Raw genomic sequence first — 18,223 nt, forward strand, 5'->3', positions numbered from 1 at the left:
TTGTTACAAATGGGTTATATCTTCACACAAGTGTTGTTCAGCCACTAAAATCTTCTAGTGATAGATTGATAAGACTTTTTTTAGTTTCATAAGTGACCTTTTACAGCATAGATAATGTAGATTTTAATTAGTTTAACAACAAAACACAAGTAAATACCGCTATTCCGCCTAGTCTCTCCCTATATTGTATAACTCTGAATATTCGCTCTGAAATAGCATGTCAGTTTGGCTTAGTAATGAGTGTAATTTCTGCACGCCACTGTACAAGGCAAGCACTAATTGCTTTTAACACATGAGAGAGGGTTCTTTTGCTGTCATCTTTAAGGTGCGCATGCTCGTGTTTCAGGAGGCGTGCCTCTAGGCGGCTGGGGAGGGACTGTGATTCAGAGATTTATGCTAAGCTGTTAGCATTGTGGAAGATCACCTACTGCACCTTTAATTAAAAATTGTGTCGAAGTGTTGTTCGTTATAAGTTCATGTTAGTGAATACATAAATTAACTAACTAATGAAACCTTATAAAGTGTGTTTATAATATGTTATATTATAATTGGATCTATTTTTAGAGCCAAATGGAATCGAAACTGAAGTCACATCAACATAATATGATTGTTTTTATTAAACAAACATTTATATATGTAAAAATAAAAAATAAAACATAATTTAATAAGAAACTAAACACTCTTTCAATGTGATTGTAGTCACAGCATCTGCTGAATGCTCATGCGCTGTATAAGCGTCCATCTCCTTGGATGTCATTGATCTGAGTGCAGTCATTGATCTTTTGGTAAATGCTCTTAATGAATTCGCAGCCTCACAAATGACTTCAAGCATGAACAACTGATTTCTCATTTTGACACGGTAAACAGGATACAGCTGAATAAACAGCCAAATGTGTCAATCCTTTTCTTTCAGTCTTAATCTGTTTTTGGCTTTATCTCCAGATCCTCTCATCTCTGCCTTTCTTCAGATTTGGTGAGGCAGGCACACAGTTGTTGTTGTTGATTTCTCATGCAAATATTGGTATGCTAATGTCGCCGCTTATGTTTCAAAGAGGTGTTCATAGTATTGATTTGAAAGGAGAGAGTGACTAATAGTCAATGGCAATTATGGCATTACGTTTTTTTTATTGCAAGAACAGTCATCTGTGGATACTTACTACTCCCTTTATTATAGTCAGTACCAAAGCCACATCTGGAGTTTATCTAATAAAATAACTCACGATAATGGTCCAAAAACTAGTACACCCAAATGTTGTAGAAAAATATTACATACATTTTTTTTTAAAAAAGGAAAAAAATATATATATTTTTTTGCATTATTTTAAATTTTAATTGTTTCATCTTTAAAATCCTAAATATTTTGGTGACAACTTCATTTTATTAAATATATCTGTTTAATAAATCCCAAATTTCATAAATCAGAAATAAATGATTAAATGCACCAAAACACATTCCATGTATTTACTGAGAATGGATAAGTCATTTTCTTCAGTGTCATATGATAAATTTCTTTAGTGTCATATGATACTTTGGGAAACATTCCAGAGTGGTATATTGTAGCTTTATTAATTCTTCTTCTTATTATTATTCTTATTATTATATTATTGCTATTAAAGTTTTATTGTAAAGAACGTTTTACATTAATTATTGCTTCAAAGCAGCTTTACAAAAGGTGCAGATTATTGCACAACCAAATATTAGTTATTATAATTAAACATGATTAACCTGCAGTTTTATAGCATATAGATGATGTTTTTGTACATTTAAAATTAACTGTACTTGTATTTGCATTGTATTTGTATTTTGCATTTTAATATGTTATTTAGTAATGTAAAATTAGAATTTTGGTCAATTAAATGTGTCATTCCTTGTCAAATAAAAGTGCTATTTTATCAACCAGTCTGACAAATATGTTTTGAGGGCCAGGATGCAGTTCAGGCTCATTCTGAAAACGTACCACTGTGTATGTTTCCAGAGAGCTCCAAATACGTCCCAGAAGGTACTTTTTTCTTTCTTTCTTTTTTTTTTTTTTTGCAGTTTTAGTTTTCGCTAATCCACCAGAGGCTGCAGGGGATGCTTTTTAAGGTCTCAAATGTCTTTTTTGAGTGCCATTTACGCCTGCTGTTCTCAATTAAATAGACCAGATGATGCTATTGACTGATTGACTAACCGATCGACTGACTCACCCTCCTCCTACCCTAAACCCAACCAATAGTGTTTTCAAAGCACTGACTGACCCGCCCGCCCACTTCCCTAAACCAAGGCAACAGTTTTAAAAAGGATTCCTGAAAAACAAAAGCCCTTGCATGAGTTTTACCACATTTTCAGATTTGACCACGTTCTCACAGTTATTTACTTTTTTATTTTATTTTTTGGCTTCTGTTTTTGTCCTCTTTCTGGAACCATTCTTCACCACACTCAAACCCTATCGTTGTGGTCAACTCCTCTCTGCATCTCAAGTACGCCAATGTACATGGCACGCTACTGGACAAGCTGGTACCAGTATAAAAGCCATCTATACAGACATAAGCGGTCAGCTGGGAAGCACGAAAAAGAACAGCGTCATACTGCCCCACAACTACAGGCAAAATGCAGCCATACATAATATATTTAAGAGCTACATTTTCAGAATGAGCCTACATTGCAACAAAGTTTCCATTTAAATTTTCTGAGTGTCACATTAAATTGCATTAAGACAGTTTGTTGTAAGAATAAGTCCAACGTGTCAAGTGGCTTCAATGTTCTGTTTCAGTCCAGTGCGCTCTCTTATGCTGTTTTTAAACACTAGAACATGTCTTATGTAAATGGTCGTGATCATGGTTGATGATTCCAACACTAGTGTACTTACAGGACGTCCAGTTGAGACGGATTAATCCTCTGTTCGTTCAGGCAGCCAGCCAACTAAATATAGCTTTCCTCTTCCCTAATGTAGTATGAGTCAGATGTATGATCTGGATTGTAAGATCACATCCTGAATGATTCAAAATGTTATTTAAAGATCACTCGACTATAGTTCACACTAAGTTTTAAAATGTGAACGTAATGGATAGCTAAAACTTCACTTGAAGGTGGTTGATAAGACCTTTATAATCATGACATGACACATATTGTGAATGTGACATGCATATAGTTTCATGCGTATATATGATTTTTAAATGCAAAGATTACATAGTTTGAGACGTTTTTGTTATGGCAATGTGACATTATAAAGACAACATAATTTGTCATAAATCTGTCATAAACATGACTGCCATGAGACCATTATAATTGGGTCCTGAATTTTAAAACGGCATCAATAATAATAATTATTTTCTGGCCCCATTTAGTTAATGCGTTTACTAACACAAACTAATTATGAACAACATTTGTACAGCGTTTATTATTCATAGTTTTTCATTCATTCAATTATTCATAACATTTACTTATGCATTATTTACATTAGTTCGTAAACCGTGACTTAACAACTGTATTTTCATTAACGTTAGCCAAGATGAACACATACTGGAATAAATGGATCGTTTATTGTTTTTTCATGTTAATAAATACATTAACTTTGTACACTGTTACCAATTTCCTTCTGCTCATCTAAGTTCATTAAATCATTAAAACGTCATTAAATAATTAAGACGCTGTTATAAAATAATTTGACAGAGTATTTACACTTTTACTGGGGTTTTAATGATAAATGCAGTTTTTTTTCACTGAAAAAAGGGATTAGAAAAATATTCAGGACACAATTATGATGGCTTTATGACTGTCATGTTTATGACAGATTTATGACAAGTTATGTTGTCTTCGTAATATCAAGTTGTCAGGTTAAAGACATCTCAAGCATTGTCATTTTGCATTTAAATTACATAACTGAGAAATGAACAGTTGTCATATTCATGCTGGATACTTTAATCATGACTAACTTCATGTCATGATTATAAATGTCTTATAACCGTCAAATAAACACCAAGTGCTAAAAAGTAATGTGACAATCTTTAATTAACACTGTTTCTTTCTCTCCCTTTCTGTTTGTGTGTCTCTGTCCTTTCATTCCTCTTGTTTTGTTTCTGTTATATCACATAATCTGTTTGTCCTCTACTTTGTTTTCTGGCCCCCTCATTTCCTTGTCCATCTGTCTTTCTGCAGTAGGCTCAGTGTGTGTGGATGAGGCTGTGAGAGGGTGAGCGTATCAGGATGACGATGAAAGGCTTGTCCTCCAGCCGCAGCCACCACCACACACTCACACACTGTGATCAGTCCTACGATTCTTTGACCCTCTGCCACGACCGACGACCTTATGTCCTCAACCCCAACCACCCGAGCGACCATGGCTTCTATGGATGCCAGTCGGATCTGGCCAGCAGCACATTTCCACGCAGACATCATGGCTCGCATCATGAGCTTAAGGACGAACGTGCCATAGTGCCCTATGTGGGACCAGGGGGTGTAGCAGGAGGTGGGTGTGGCCCATGCAACTCCACTGCCATCTCCGCGTCACTGCTGGAGAAGTTCGACCAGCAACAACCAATGAGGAAGGACGGGTATCACACATTGCAATACAAACGAACAGCTGCATTGGAGCACCAGCGCAGTGACAGTCCTGGGCGCATTCGCCATCTTGTACACTCCGTCCAAAAACTGTTCACTAAGTCTCATTCCCTGGAAGGTCCCGGCCAGCGCAGCCTCAACGGAAATGACCCCACCATTCCAGCCGACGCAATGGCTACGGCTGCATCCCACCCAAACGTTTCCACCACAACCATAGGAACTCTACATAAGTCGTCAAGCAACAAACGGGGGAAGAACAAGGAACGCAGTCGCTCTGAACCCAAACCTCGCGCACGGACACCGGGGTCGGGTTACTGGAGCTCCGATGACACTCTAGACAGAGAGATCTGCCTTTATCACCAGCATCAACCTTCTGGAGTCATGACAATGGGCCGCCATCCGGACAAATCCCAGTCCCACTACTTTCTGGGACAAAGCTACAACACACTTGGAGGGGGACGCTCATCCCTGAAGACCTCACGCAGCAACAATGACGTCGGAAGTTGCTCGACATGCTCCAACCCTACAGCGGGTGCTCTGACTTTCGGAGGCTCCACGACAGTGGACCAGGCTGGACCGCTCGTCAAGAAGAGCTCCTGGTCCAGCACGCTAACGGTGAGCAGGGCCCGAGAGGTGTACCAGAAGGCCACAGTCAATATCGATAAGGCTCTAGTCAAAGCACAGACCTGCCAGCAGGGACGGACCTGCCAGTTTTTACAGGTAGGAGAGAGATTTCTGGTTTCTTCATCACCATGACCATCATCTTCATTATCGCTGGCATCACTGTCACCAGGTCAGCTTCCACACAATGCTGGGGAGGCATGGGCATTCGGTTTCTTTGTGTGGAAGGTGTGACCTCTCTTCATCTTTCTCTGCTTTTGTCTTGAGCTTTTCATCTCTCTCTACATTTCCTGTCTTTCACTGCATGAACTTCCTGTGGAGAGTGGACATATTGCATGCATGTGCATGGGTTTTGTCTGATCATTTCAAGGGCATTCAGACGGGATGATCATCTTGAATCTGTTTTGTAATTGTTTGTTTGTTGGTGTGTCTTGCTGGGTTTTGCATTTTTCTATGAAAATGTGTTGGGTTAAAATGCTGCAGATGTTTTAATTGTTTAGTTGTTCAGACGGGAGTGAATTCAGAGTATTTTTTAATCAAATAAAAAAGAACTCAGACTGCTTCAAGTCATTAAATTAGATTTATGTTTCCATATGTATTCAGCTTTTCTCCATGGGTCACTCAGGCTTACCTACATATTTAATGAGGCTTTCAAAATGGACAGAAGAAAAATGGAGGTGAATCAGCTCACTCTAAATATGCACCCTTGCGACTAATGGTGCAGAACTTCTCTGTTGTTGAGAATTATTTTTTTATTCATACTTTTAAAAACCCATCTCAATAAAATTTAAATTTTTAAAAAGGATCTATATCAGAGATGCCCTTTGAATTGACCCACCATCCTATCTGAGAGGAGAGTGAGGATGATGGAGATGGTTGGGACGAATGCCTTTAACACAGAGATCATCATTTCAATTTTGACGGAACATTTTTTTAGTTTGTTTTATTGCTGAGCTACAAAAGGAAGCAAACTGAAATTAAATGTTTCAATTCAGTGTTGTCAATGAATCTGATTTTTAAAAATGTAAACACTGTCACTCGATGGATAGAAAGGACATCAGCAAGCAAATCAAGGCAAAAACTGATGTAATTTTGTTATAAATTAGATATTACTGCAAAAAAAGTGATGATAAAATATAAAAAATAATGTATTAGTTAATATAAAACAATGTTTTTTTGTCATTTTTAAACAATATTAATTAAATTATGAAATTACCCATGCCAAATTACCCCACCTATATTTGCCTTTGGCCCACTAGCCTCATTCAAGTTTGGTTTTTGACCCTTCAAAAGCAAAAGTTTGGGCACCCCTGCTCTGTTCATTGACAGACTTTAAAAATGAGCTTCAAATTTGAGCTCCAACCATTATTGAGCACACCTGAACCAACTGATGACACTGTTCAGGCTCAATAGCTGCATTCCAAATTAGACGCCGCATCTATTGAAGGCTGTATTCGAAGGCCAACTGCGTCTCCATGCAACGAAGGCTGTCTCAGTTCAAAAGCTTCTTCAAATGTGGCCTTCATTTTCTGAGCTATGATGGAAACAGCTGATGCATCCTTTGAGACAGTCTCAATATTTAATAAATCCTTGACAACATTTATTTCTTAAGAAAATATTAGATTAAACTTTTAAATGTAAGTATCGGTTTACTTGTTAATTTTATTTGTTATCCAATTAATCAAATGCAAAAAATAGAAATGTAAAAACTGTACTTTATAACTTACAAAGATGATATTTGTAGTTTATACTTCTGATGTGTATTTAAATAGATCAAGGTGCACATATTTAGACTACTTGAACTCCATCTTGTTTTCAGTTTAAATGGGTAGTATCTGTTGAACATAATATAGCTGATAACCTACTGTATAACCATCGGCTTCATAGTATTTGTTTTTCCTACTATCAATGTCAATGGTTTTAGCTTTCTTTAAAATGTCTTTACGTGTGTTTAACAGAAAAATGAAACCACTGAAGAGTGAGTAAATGTTCATTGTTGGCTGAACTATCCTTTTCATTTAATTTTCAATCTCTTTTTCTAAAAAGTTATGCCCATCAATGTCAGCTGTCTCAGTTGCTATGAGAAAAGTCTATCCTCCGTATCCCACATTTCACAGTGCTTGGTCCAGCCTTCCTGCACTTTGAAGTCTTCATTCTTTGAAGGATGTAGCCTCTGAACTGGAATACAGTTACTAGAACCTAGTTGTGAATAGACCCTCAAGGAACTGCATTGGGCATGCTGTCGTTGACAGACATATTATATAGATATAGTGCATGTTTTTTGTTTGTATTAATGCTGGATTTTTTCTATGAAAACATTTTTCTAAAGAAACACCACAAGAGTGCCGCATGCCCATTCATGTGTTGAACTTGAATGCAGTCTAATGGCAATTCATAACTTTTAGATTTAGTGGTTAATTAATGTGAATTTGAGCAATCTCATTCATACATTTTAGAACATGGGTCTGAAACTCAATTTCCTGGAGGGCTGCAGCTCTGTACAGTTTTTGCTCCAACCCTAATCAAACACAGCTGATCCAACTAATCAAGGTGTTTAAGACTACTAAAGACTATTATGGTGGGGGGTGATTTGGAGGTGGTTGGAGCTAAAATCCGCAGAGCTGTGGCCCACCAGGAATTAAGTGTGAGACCACTGTTTAAGTACAATTTGAAAATCCCTCAAAGATGGCTAAGTCTCCTTGCAGTTTTTGTTTTCACTTATCCACCACAGGCCACAATGTGCATTTTTTGACAATCTCAAATAAGCTACTGGATCACATTTTCTAATATGCAGCATTTCTTGTAAATCAAGCCACTTTGAAAGTTTCTGTCAATCTCAACGTCCTTCTCACGCTCATCCATGAGAGAATCTGATTGTCTTGTTGTGCATGATATATAAGCTTGATATTCACTGGCCCGCCCAACACCTTCCCTAAACCTAACCAAGTTAGGTTAAAATCTAGAAACCTAGTGTTTTCAAAAGCAAACTAAAAGAGAAAAGCCATCATGGTCCCCTGCTTTTATTACGATTTCACACTGCTTTTTTTTTTGTTTCATTTACCTGGTTTGTGGAACCGTCCTTTGCCAGACTCAAATACCGGTCTGGTCTGCTCTGCCTCAAAATCCGATGGTGTATAATGCAAACTAGCGAGCATCCATATGGAGACACGGATGAATGCGGACAACATACCGCCCCATTACTGTAACTTCTACGAGTCTGGCAACAGAGTTGAGGATCTAAGTGCAGTTTATTAAGAATCGTGAGACAGGCAAAGGTCAAAACAGGGACAGACAGGTAGGGATGGCTGACGTGAAACTGACGTTTCGACAGTGTCAAGATCCTGAAGCGCAAATGTTTTGAAACAGTGCACCAAACCATGATCTGAAACAGCCAGGTCACGTGACTATGGTGATTCGAAACACCCAGGTCACGTAACTAATTCAAAGCGTTGGTCATTTCAGAAATGTTTCAAGACCTGACAAATCTGCGTTTAACTGACAGGGTTAGACAAAAATGATCTCATGAAGCTTAGTGGACTGTGCACAGAGTAACTATGCTGCAAATGGCCCAAGATCGAATCCAGATTTGTACAAAGATTCTGAAATCATGATTTGACGTATTTTAATAATGTTACTTTTTAAAGACTAAAACAAGACAAATTTATTCACAAAGTGTTCATTCGGATGTCAGATGCTGTTCTAGAACAATACATAATGACTGTAAAGACGGGTTTTGAAATGTTTTAAAGCTTTGACACATTTGTCTCAACTGTTTCAGTGTTTTATGAAGCCTTGCTTTGCTCACTAGGGTTGTGACAATGAGGAAATTTCCCCACCGGTTAATCGACATGTGACAACACCGATAATACCGGTTTCATCGTGGTGGTGGAGGATTCCTCTTTTTTCTGCTTATAAATGCATGCATATTATACTTTCACTTTCAGTTTTGCGGGAATTACCAACATGTAAGGGCGTTCAGAAAAAACAAAACAAAAAGCGCTCTGGGGTAAGTTCAAATGTATGGTCGGTGCTCTTTGGGTAAGGGATTCATCAAATCTGCAACAAGAATCAGTCCAAGGCACTCGAGTAAAGTGAAAAAATTAAAAAAAGAGTAAGTGTAAGGGCGTTATACACACTACACAGCATACACTGGCAAGATTAAGTGCTCAACTCCACGGGACCAGTTTTATTTGTTTTGTTGTTTGCGCATTGTTCCATTTTTAAAATACCTTTTATTTGTAAAATCTCTCAAGTTAAGATCATCTGGTAACATAATCTCTCTCAGAGACATTGGAGTTCAATAACGTGGTACAAAGTATCACTATTGACCAAAACCTCCCTGTAAGTGCTGCATAGACTCCAGCTCTGATGTGTTATGAACTGCACGTTTTAAATGACAGCGAGGCATGCTACATTTATTTTTTGTTGTGAAATATACATTACAACCCAGTACACAGTAAAATGGCCTGAATCTGATTTGAGTAAATCGGAATCCATGGGATTTGTTCCTGCTTACACGCACATGGGCCATATCCGATCTGTGCCATATGGGAGTAAACAATCGGAATTGAGTCACTTGAACAGTGCAGTGTAAATGTGGCCTAAAAGTTTGTTGACAACTGGGACATTTTTGAGATTTCTTTTGCTGTTTTTAATATTTTTCACAATTAAATAAAAAAATGCAATATGATGCCTTTCATTTTGTGTTTCTTAGCATGAACACAATAACTTAACATAAGTATTTGGCCTCTAATGATACCTCTATTTTTTCTAACTTGTCTAAATGTCTCCTAACATTTCCAGTGGGTTTGAATGTATTAACATATGCTGAGGACTGACCTGCTGTGTGTTAGCAGCGCTGAATTGTGACAGATTAAAATGAACTCGGAGACCGCCGCTTGCGCTTTGTTTTCTTTGTTGTGGATGCAGGCTGTGATGGAGAGATCATAAACAAATAAAACAAGGATAAATGAGAAAAAATCCAGCCCGCAGCCCCTGGAGATCAGCCACTGTTTGTGTGAAGATTAAGAGAAAAAAATGGATTTGGTGTTTGTCATTCTGCTATCTCTCTCTTTCTCTTCTGTTCCCAATGTGGCTGAGTAATTGAGTCAGAGGAGAAAGAAGATGATGGAGGAGAGATGGAGGAGAGCTAAGGAGAAGTGTGAGATGCATGTAGAATGGAGAAGGGTGAGGGGATAGAACAGAGAAGAGAAGTATGTCGAGGTCAGCTAATATGAAGAGAAATGTGAAATTGTGCATAACATAATTCTAAACTGTTTAGCATGCAAACAAACAATTTACTTAAATATTTTGAGTGAGATTAATAGACAACTTTACATAAACAAATAATAGACAAGGGTGCCGCTGGCCAGTATGGGCCCTATGACAATATTTCGAGGAGGTCACGAACAAAAGTGAACGGAGGATGGCATCTGGTGGGCCGCTAATGGCTCGTTTCCACTGACTGGTACAGTACGGTACGGCTCTGGTCAGTACGGGTCACCTTTATCTGGCTTGCGTTTCTACTAGAAAGACTCAAAACGTTATAACATTTATTAAGAATCAGTTAATGTCCTTTATGTATAGTCTTTTGGCCTAAGCCCAACCGATGATGCAGGTCTCATGAAAAGGTGGCAAATACTGCCTGTAGATGAAGGCAGGGCTGAGCCAACCCCCAGCGAGAACGGGGCCCAACCTGGTGGTGGTGGTGGGGAGGATGGTGGGAATTACGCTTAGGTCACCTATGATTAGCGAAGAAAATTGTTTAGACAGCTTATTTATACAACTCGCTTGATCGTAATTGGCTGCATTGATAATTATGAAAAAATGACGCCCCTTTTAATGGGCGTGGTATACAACAGAGTTTCAGTCAACATCATTTTCGCTCGAGAAAATTTCTACAGTAAAGCTGTACAGGTTATTCCCATATCGTATGAGAAGCACTACTCACAAAACAGATGCTTTATACACATAAATACTTGTGTAGAAATGTTTATTACTAACTTTTTTATAAACATATTTGATTATAACTGCAGATCAATGACAGTGCTAAATAGCCTACTGTAACGTCTGTAATAATATAAAATAAATAAATAAATGCAACATATATGAACACACACAGACCCTTACAGTCTCCGATATGTTACCAACTACAGAATAACTACACACAGCAGACATTTAGTGCTTATTTGGGTTCAAAAACAACACAAATTATAGCCCACAGACAGAGCAAACCTCTCATCTGTGTCTTTAATCTTCAGCAGCACATGTAGCCTCTGTTAGAGAGTCATTCCATCATTCTGAGTTCATATTAGTCCAAAAGGTGGTGATAATGGCAGTTTGTTCACATTTGCTTAAACAATGTGCTCCTTTTTTTCCGACATCTCCTTTGTTTTCGCGCTTCTCTCGCGGTCGTCAGTTTCTGATCGGGTTTCAAAACCACGTCAATAATCAAGCGCACGTTATTATCATCAGCACAAGAAGTTTGTTATTTCAGATATAGACGCGCGGCGAGCGCAAGCAAGAAAGCGAAACCGCTCGCGCTTCAGACTGGCTCGTGAAAAAACTAAGGGACACAGGGTAAATCTGCTCTTCTTTTTGGCTTTGTGGCTGTTCATCAAGACGGCGACAAGGTTTGTTTGAGCCCGGGTTGACCTTGGCTCATTATTATATATGTTAATGTATATACGCTGTAAAAGAACCCTCGGCTGTGTATTTCAAACATGGCAGCTCTTTTGTTTTTATTCTGGCTTGTTGCGCAAGCGAATGTCATATCTCTATCTCTGCGGGTCTAGCTCCGCCTTTTGGTACCCTTTCTCGTGTTTGGTACCCTTTTGAAAGGGTGCTGAAGAAGTGGTTCGGTTTGGTACGCTTTTTGACAGTAGACACGGCCATAAAAGCATACCAAACCGAACTGTATCGTACCACTCAGTGGAAACGGGCCATAATAGTATCTCTGGGGGCTATAAAACCACATGGAACCTTAGAATTATCCTAACTTTTCCCCCTAGCGTTGACATCGAATAGGAAATATATTTATTGGAAAATGTATTATCTTTATTTATTTATTTATATATATATATATATATATATATATATATATATATATATATATATATATATATATATATATATATATATATATATATATATATATATATATATATTGCTATCAAAAAAACATTTTCAGTTAATTCATTCATTCATTTTATTTTTAATAAATTTATTTATATAAATTATTTTATAATAATAATAATAATAATTATTATTATTATTATGTTATTGCAATAGCTTATATAGTTAATAATTTTTTAGCTATTATTATTATTATTATTACTAATAGTAGCAGTAGTAGTAGTAGTAAAATAGATATTAATATTAAATATTAATATATTTTTTTCAGAAAAAGGACATTTCACATATTTACTGTTTTTTTTTCATTATATGAACAATACAATATTTTTTGCACAGTTGGATATGTAACGTATACAGAAGGTGACAACGGAGATGAGAATCCACGTGCAATTTAATTAAAGAGAAGTTGTGCAGTCAATGGTCAAACAGGGGCAAACAGTAGCATAAAGATAATCCAAAAAGCATAATCAAAATACAGGCAAATGATCTGGCTAGGCATCTAAGAATCAAAACGAAAAACCGACAAGGATCCTAACACAGCAAAACAAACAGGAAAAAGCTTTGCAATGTTCACTGGGCAAAAACAAGACTCCTCAAAGTGTGTGTGAATGCAGTGTATATAGTCGTAGTCTTTGATCAGCGGCCAGCTGCGTATGTAATCATCGGAGCAGGTGTGTGTGAGTTGCACATGATGGGAAATGTAGTTCATAGTGACAGAATTGTAGTCCAGGTGAAGGTACGTGTGTTTACCAGCAATCTGCAAGCCTGGATTGCTGGAGATTGTGACAGGATGTTTGTATTTACTTTTGTTGTTACACGTTGGTATAAAGAAAATTCCTAAATGTCACTTCTAAAATCTCTGTTTGATAACCTATTTTTATAATGCATATTTAAAAAAATATATATTTATTTATTTATTTAGGGCATTTATTTATCACAGTGGCACGATCACCTCACAGCAAGTAGGTCGCTGGTTCGAGCCCTGGCTAAGTCAGTTGGCATTTCTGTGTGGAGTGTGAATGTTTTCCCCTTGTTTGCGTGGGTTTTCTCCAGGTGCTTTAGTTTCCCTCACAGATCAAAGACATGCGCTGTAGGTAAATTGAATAAGATGAATTGGCCGTAGTGTATGTGTGTGAATAGGTGTTTCCCAGTGTTGGGTTGCAGCTGGAAGGGCATCCGCTGTGTAAAACATATTCTGAATTAGTTGGTGGTTCATTCCGCTGTGGCGATCCCTGATTAATAAAGGGACTAAGCCGAAAACAAAATGAATAAATGAATATTTATTTATTTACTGTAGGGTATTTACATTTAATTTAAGATGACTGAAGAAGTTATCACATTAAATAGAATAAATGAAAAGTGAACACAGTGAGGGAAAAAGTGCGAGATATATACATGTATGTAAGAGAGACACATGGAAAGAAAGAAAGATGAAGGGTAAGAAGAGAAGTCATTCTGAAGAATGTTGGAAAAATACAGCCACATTAAGAAAACAAATTTACCATGGGAGTCAATGGGTGACAGCAACCAGCATGTCTTTTAAATGTCTTAATTTGTGTCAAAGTAAATGATCATTTTTGGGTGATCTCTTTAGATCTTTAAAGTCTCGCAAGTAGCATTCAGGTACTTTGCTTCCTTTCATTCACTCTCACTGCACTTTTTCCTCATTTCCATCCTCTACTCTTAAAAAAAAAAGAGCTTTACACAGAGAGTGGATCTTTTCCCCCAGTCTGAACAATATCTCTCTTTGTGGCCCTTTCTCTTCTGTTTTCGGTGACGGAGGAAAGGTTGCTGGCTTCGCCCCTTTAGTAGAGCGCCTGAAAAAAAGAAGGGAACGTGTGAAAGAATTGCGTTAGCATGCGATGCACATCACAGAGTGAGCCCGAAGCTTCACTATAGTTCTGTTAAAATGCTGGAAGATTTGAAAAGAAGCCGAGCCGAGCTGGAAAATATGAAATGATTGTTATTCATCTCAGAGAGGTGAGAGGCTTTTGAGGTGAGGGTTGGAGAAGTGCACATTGCGTGTGTCGTACGTGAATATAGTGCAAGTGGGAGTAAAATGTTATCAAGATCATTTTCGGATAATGAGGTTGGTTGTGAAGAAGTCAATATTGTTTTTCTGTAGTGGGAGCAGCAGGTGCTAGTGTGTGGGTTGCCTGATGTGCTTTTAGCTTTTTAAGAGTGTATTATCTCATGTATCAGAGAGGTTTGATGTGTAATTGAGATCATGTGGGAAGAGATTGAGAAGGCATAGTCAGAGCTGCGTCATCTAGTTGAGCAGGGAGCTTTGTGGTTAATACTTTAGGATAAGCACGCAGGAAGGGTTTGTGATGTATTAATGAACAGTTTAGTCATTTTTAAAGCATTTCTGTGTTTTTAAAACATCAATCAGCATACTGTTTATTCATGATGAATCATCAATTACTTTGAGGTTAAATGAGGTTTGGGGGCAATTGGTATTTCATCATCTACTGCCAATATATTTCATAATAGTTGTCAGAAGTTATTAAAAACTTTTTCACATGAGGTTGTGACTTCAAAATTATTTGAAATGTTTTATTTAGCCTGAGCTCACAAGAAAATGTAGCTATTTCATGAATCAGCAGTAAAGCAGCTATTTTGTTGGGAATATTATACAATTTTATTCATATGAAAAGGTAACCTTTTTTTAAAGGAGGCATGTCCCCAAACCCCACTCTAGTGGTGGGCAGAGCAAGGCTTCGTTAAAAACTGAAACAGTTAAAACAAATGTGAAAAGGCTTCGAAACGTGGGTCGACAGTGAGACGTTTTCAGGGATTGTTCTGAAACGACTTCAACGGAGAAAACGTTGAGTGAATTCAGTGATTTATAACCAGACAGAATCTGCGGAGATTTTTCTGCTACTAATGCAGAGAATTTTATAAAAATAAATCTGCGGAATTATGCGACATGATTTTAGGAGGATCATAACTAAAAGCTTAATATATGAAATAAAGAAATAATAAATGTTTTACTTTATTCTTTACAATGCAAATCTGATTAAATCCAGTAATTTGGTGAACAAAGCAAGTCTTTCGTATAATCTATTTACTAAAAGACAGAAAGTATTACTTTTACAAACGGTATTGTTCACAAATCCAATTAACATTTTAATATTACAATTATTATATCATATTAATAGGCGACTCAGTGGCGCAGAAAGTAGTGCTGTCGCCTCACAGTAAGAAGGTCGCTGGTTCGAGCCTCGGCTGGGTCAGTTGGGGTTTCTGTGTGGAGTTTGCATGTTCTCCCTGCGTTTGCGTGGGTTTCCTCCGGGTGCTCCTGTTTCCCCCACAGTCCAAAGACATACAGTACAGGTGAATTGGGTAGGCTAAATTGTCGATAGTGTGAGTATGCGTGTGATGGTGTGTATGGGTTTCCAGTGATGGGTTGTGGCTCGAAGGGCATTTGTTGCATAAAACATGTGCTGGACAAGTTGGCAGTTCATTCCGCTGTGACGACCCCAGATTAATAAAGGGACTAAGTTGAAAACAGAATGAATGAATATGATAATAATATTAGTGAAGTTAATTTAAAACTGAATAAATATAAATTTACACAATTGTGACATTTACACAAGTCTGTGGATTTCTGCGCGCACAGATTCTGTATGGGCCTAATTTATAAACCAAGTTGCATACACAGGATATCAAATGATTTAGTCGAGTGGTGTTCCTAACTGGCATGCAAATAGGTTCAAATTCAGAGTGAAGCAACTATAAGCCCCTTTCACACAGTGATAACGTTAAATATTCAGAAAATTACTGAAATTACCTTACCAGTGAATTAAAAAAAAAAACTGTTCACACAGGTAAGTACATTCTGGAATTTGATTCACATCTGCAGGTAAACGCGTAAGAATGTTCTAACTGGCTAGATTAGACGCCTCACGTCAATGTGTTCTAATTATGGACCCATTCTTTCTGGCAATTTACCTTCTGCGTTCACACAGAGCAGCATTGCAGCAAATTACCGGTAATGTTACAACTTTTTTTTCCAGAAAATTGCAGGAACTAATATACCGGTATTTTCCAAAAGGTCTCGTTCACACATGCATACCTTTCTGGAAAATTTCCAGTAATTTTCCGGAAAAGTCTGTATATGTAAAAGGGGCTATAGTATATATATGAATTTGGGTTATTGTTGCTGTTCTTGTAATGTGTTTTGTTGTAACATCGGTCTATCATTCAAAGAAACTCTTTGTGAATAAATGTGGTCATGAAAGATGAACATTAATAAGAGTTATCAAATCAATTTCTGTGGTTTTGCCAGTGGTCATACAAAGGATGAAGCTGATTGGTCAGTTCTTGTCATGTGACTCGCATTCTGAAAACTTGAGTTGTTTTCAACTGGGCTCAAGCTGTGCACCTCTAATAGAAATAACAAACTTGTGCACGGAAAAGACGTGATATGTAAACAAGGCCGCCATAATTTGGGATCTTTAGCGGTTGATCTTCTTGCAGACAGGCTGGATTCACCTGATTTATTGACGAATGGGTTGCGCATTTATTCTTTGGCAGTTCGGGGGTCCTTCACTGGGCCTTTTCCCCTTTTCAAAGAAACTTTCCAAAGACATCTGTTTCTTACTCATTTTGCTAGCTTGTGGGTTACATTTTGCACTCAAGTGACTAAAGGCTAATTTATAGTTCTGCGTCAAGCGCAAGCGTAGGCTCCGGCGCAGCCTTTGTGGGATCACATAGCCCTTGCTGTGTCTGACATTGATGCTGATGCGCACCTCTCAAAAAATGTGATTGGTTGGCTTGGTAGCTGTGCAGAGTGTGGGTGGTGCTGAGAGCTGCAAGCCTGATGGAGGGCATGTTTACAAGTGTCGAGTCCCGTGAAGGAGCTGCAGATGTTTATCTTAGTTGTTGCACATCTACCTCTGAATGAGCGCATTTTAGCTATTTATACATTAATGTAGCGTTCAGACAAAACCAAACACCCGCTAAGAAACTCGATACAGAGGAACATAACAATCTACTGCCATCTAGTGTTTCTTAAGTGTTACTGCAGAGCAACACTAACAGCATGCAGAAGTATAAATGCACGGCTATGCACAAGGCAGGCGATCACGCTGATCACTTGTAACAAAAATATACAACAGCCTTGAGATGTAACTGAGAGAATAGTCATTTTTCAAAATAAAAGATCGTTCAGACTCAGACAATAAATAAAACACAAATAATTCATAATTTCTTGTGCGCCCAGTACCAATTAATCCACAGACCAGTACCAGTTCACAGCCCCAAGGTTGGGGACCACTGCTCTAGGCTATGTGCAAATGAGTTTTCATTCAATCAAACACAGATTTGTCAGGTCTCGAAACAGTTGAGAATTCCTCGATTCTATGAATCAATTCAGTCTTGTGACCTGGGACTTTCAAAACACTTCGGAGCAGTGTTTCAAAACATCTGCACTTTCGGATCTTGACAATTTGTCAAAACCAAACCTACCCCGCCCTAACCCTACTCCTCATTGAGATATATGTAACTACTTGTACTAAATGTAAGAATTATATAAAAAATACAAAATGTGGTGAGATTGCATTATTTCAATAAACTAATCATTAAATTACACCTAAGAATTTTTTTATTTTTTCAAAATTTTAAGAAATAGAGTGTTTCAATGCATTTTATTGACTTGAACAGTATGCACTTAGTCACAATCATAATTTGTTGGGCAGAGCATTTATTATTCAATTACTTGATTAGTATCTATAATTAAATAATTCAATAACATAAAATAAGTGAGATTTGTGTCTAGTTATCAAATGTAAAAAGTACTAAGAATATGTAATATTATCAAAATACTTAATTGTATTGGTCGCAAAACTGGTGTTCCTGATCCGCCTTAGACACAGAGTTATCTGCTTCTTCTATGTTCTAGAGTCTATTCCCAACTTTCTCTTGA

The 18,223-nt window shown here is 37.5% G+C and overlaps 1 protein-coding gene across 15 annotated transcripts in view; it reads left to right on the forward strand.

Moving 5' to 3' along the window:
• dlgap1b (discs, large (Drosophila) homolog-associated protein 1b) overlaps nucleotides 1–18,223 on the forward strand; it is a 253,870-nt gene that overhangs the window by 137,966 nt on the left and 97,681 nt on the right. For 8 of the 15 annotated variants that reach the window (XM_087309262.1, XM_087309266.1, XM_087309260.1 and 5 more), the window contains one exon: nucleotides 4,138–5,259. The exons of 5 other annotated variants lie outside the window; for them this stretch is intronic. In XM_087309262.1, coding sequence (XP_087165388.1) covers nucleotides 4,186–5,259 — 1,074 coding nt within the window. In that variant the 5' untranslated portion in view covers nucleotides 4,138–4,185. Of the gene's footprint in view, nucleotides 1–4,137; nucleotides 5,260–14,045; nucleotides 14,275–18,223 lie in introns of those variants that run through there. 2 more of the 15 variants (XM_087309268.1, XM_087309272.1) reach the window with 1 other exon arrangement.

Source organism: Danio rerio, chromosome 24 (genome assembly GCF_052040795.2).
Source record: "Danio rerio strain M-AB ecotype USA chromosome 24, GRCz13ab, whole genome shotgun sequence".
In the NCBI taxonomy this organism is placed as follows: domain Eukaryota; kingdom Metazoa; phylum Chordata; class Actinopteri; order Cypriniformes; family Danionidae; genus Danio; species Danio rerio.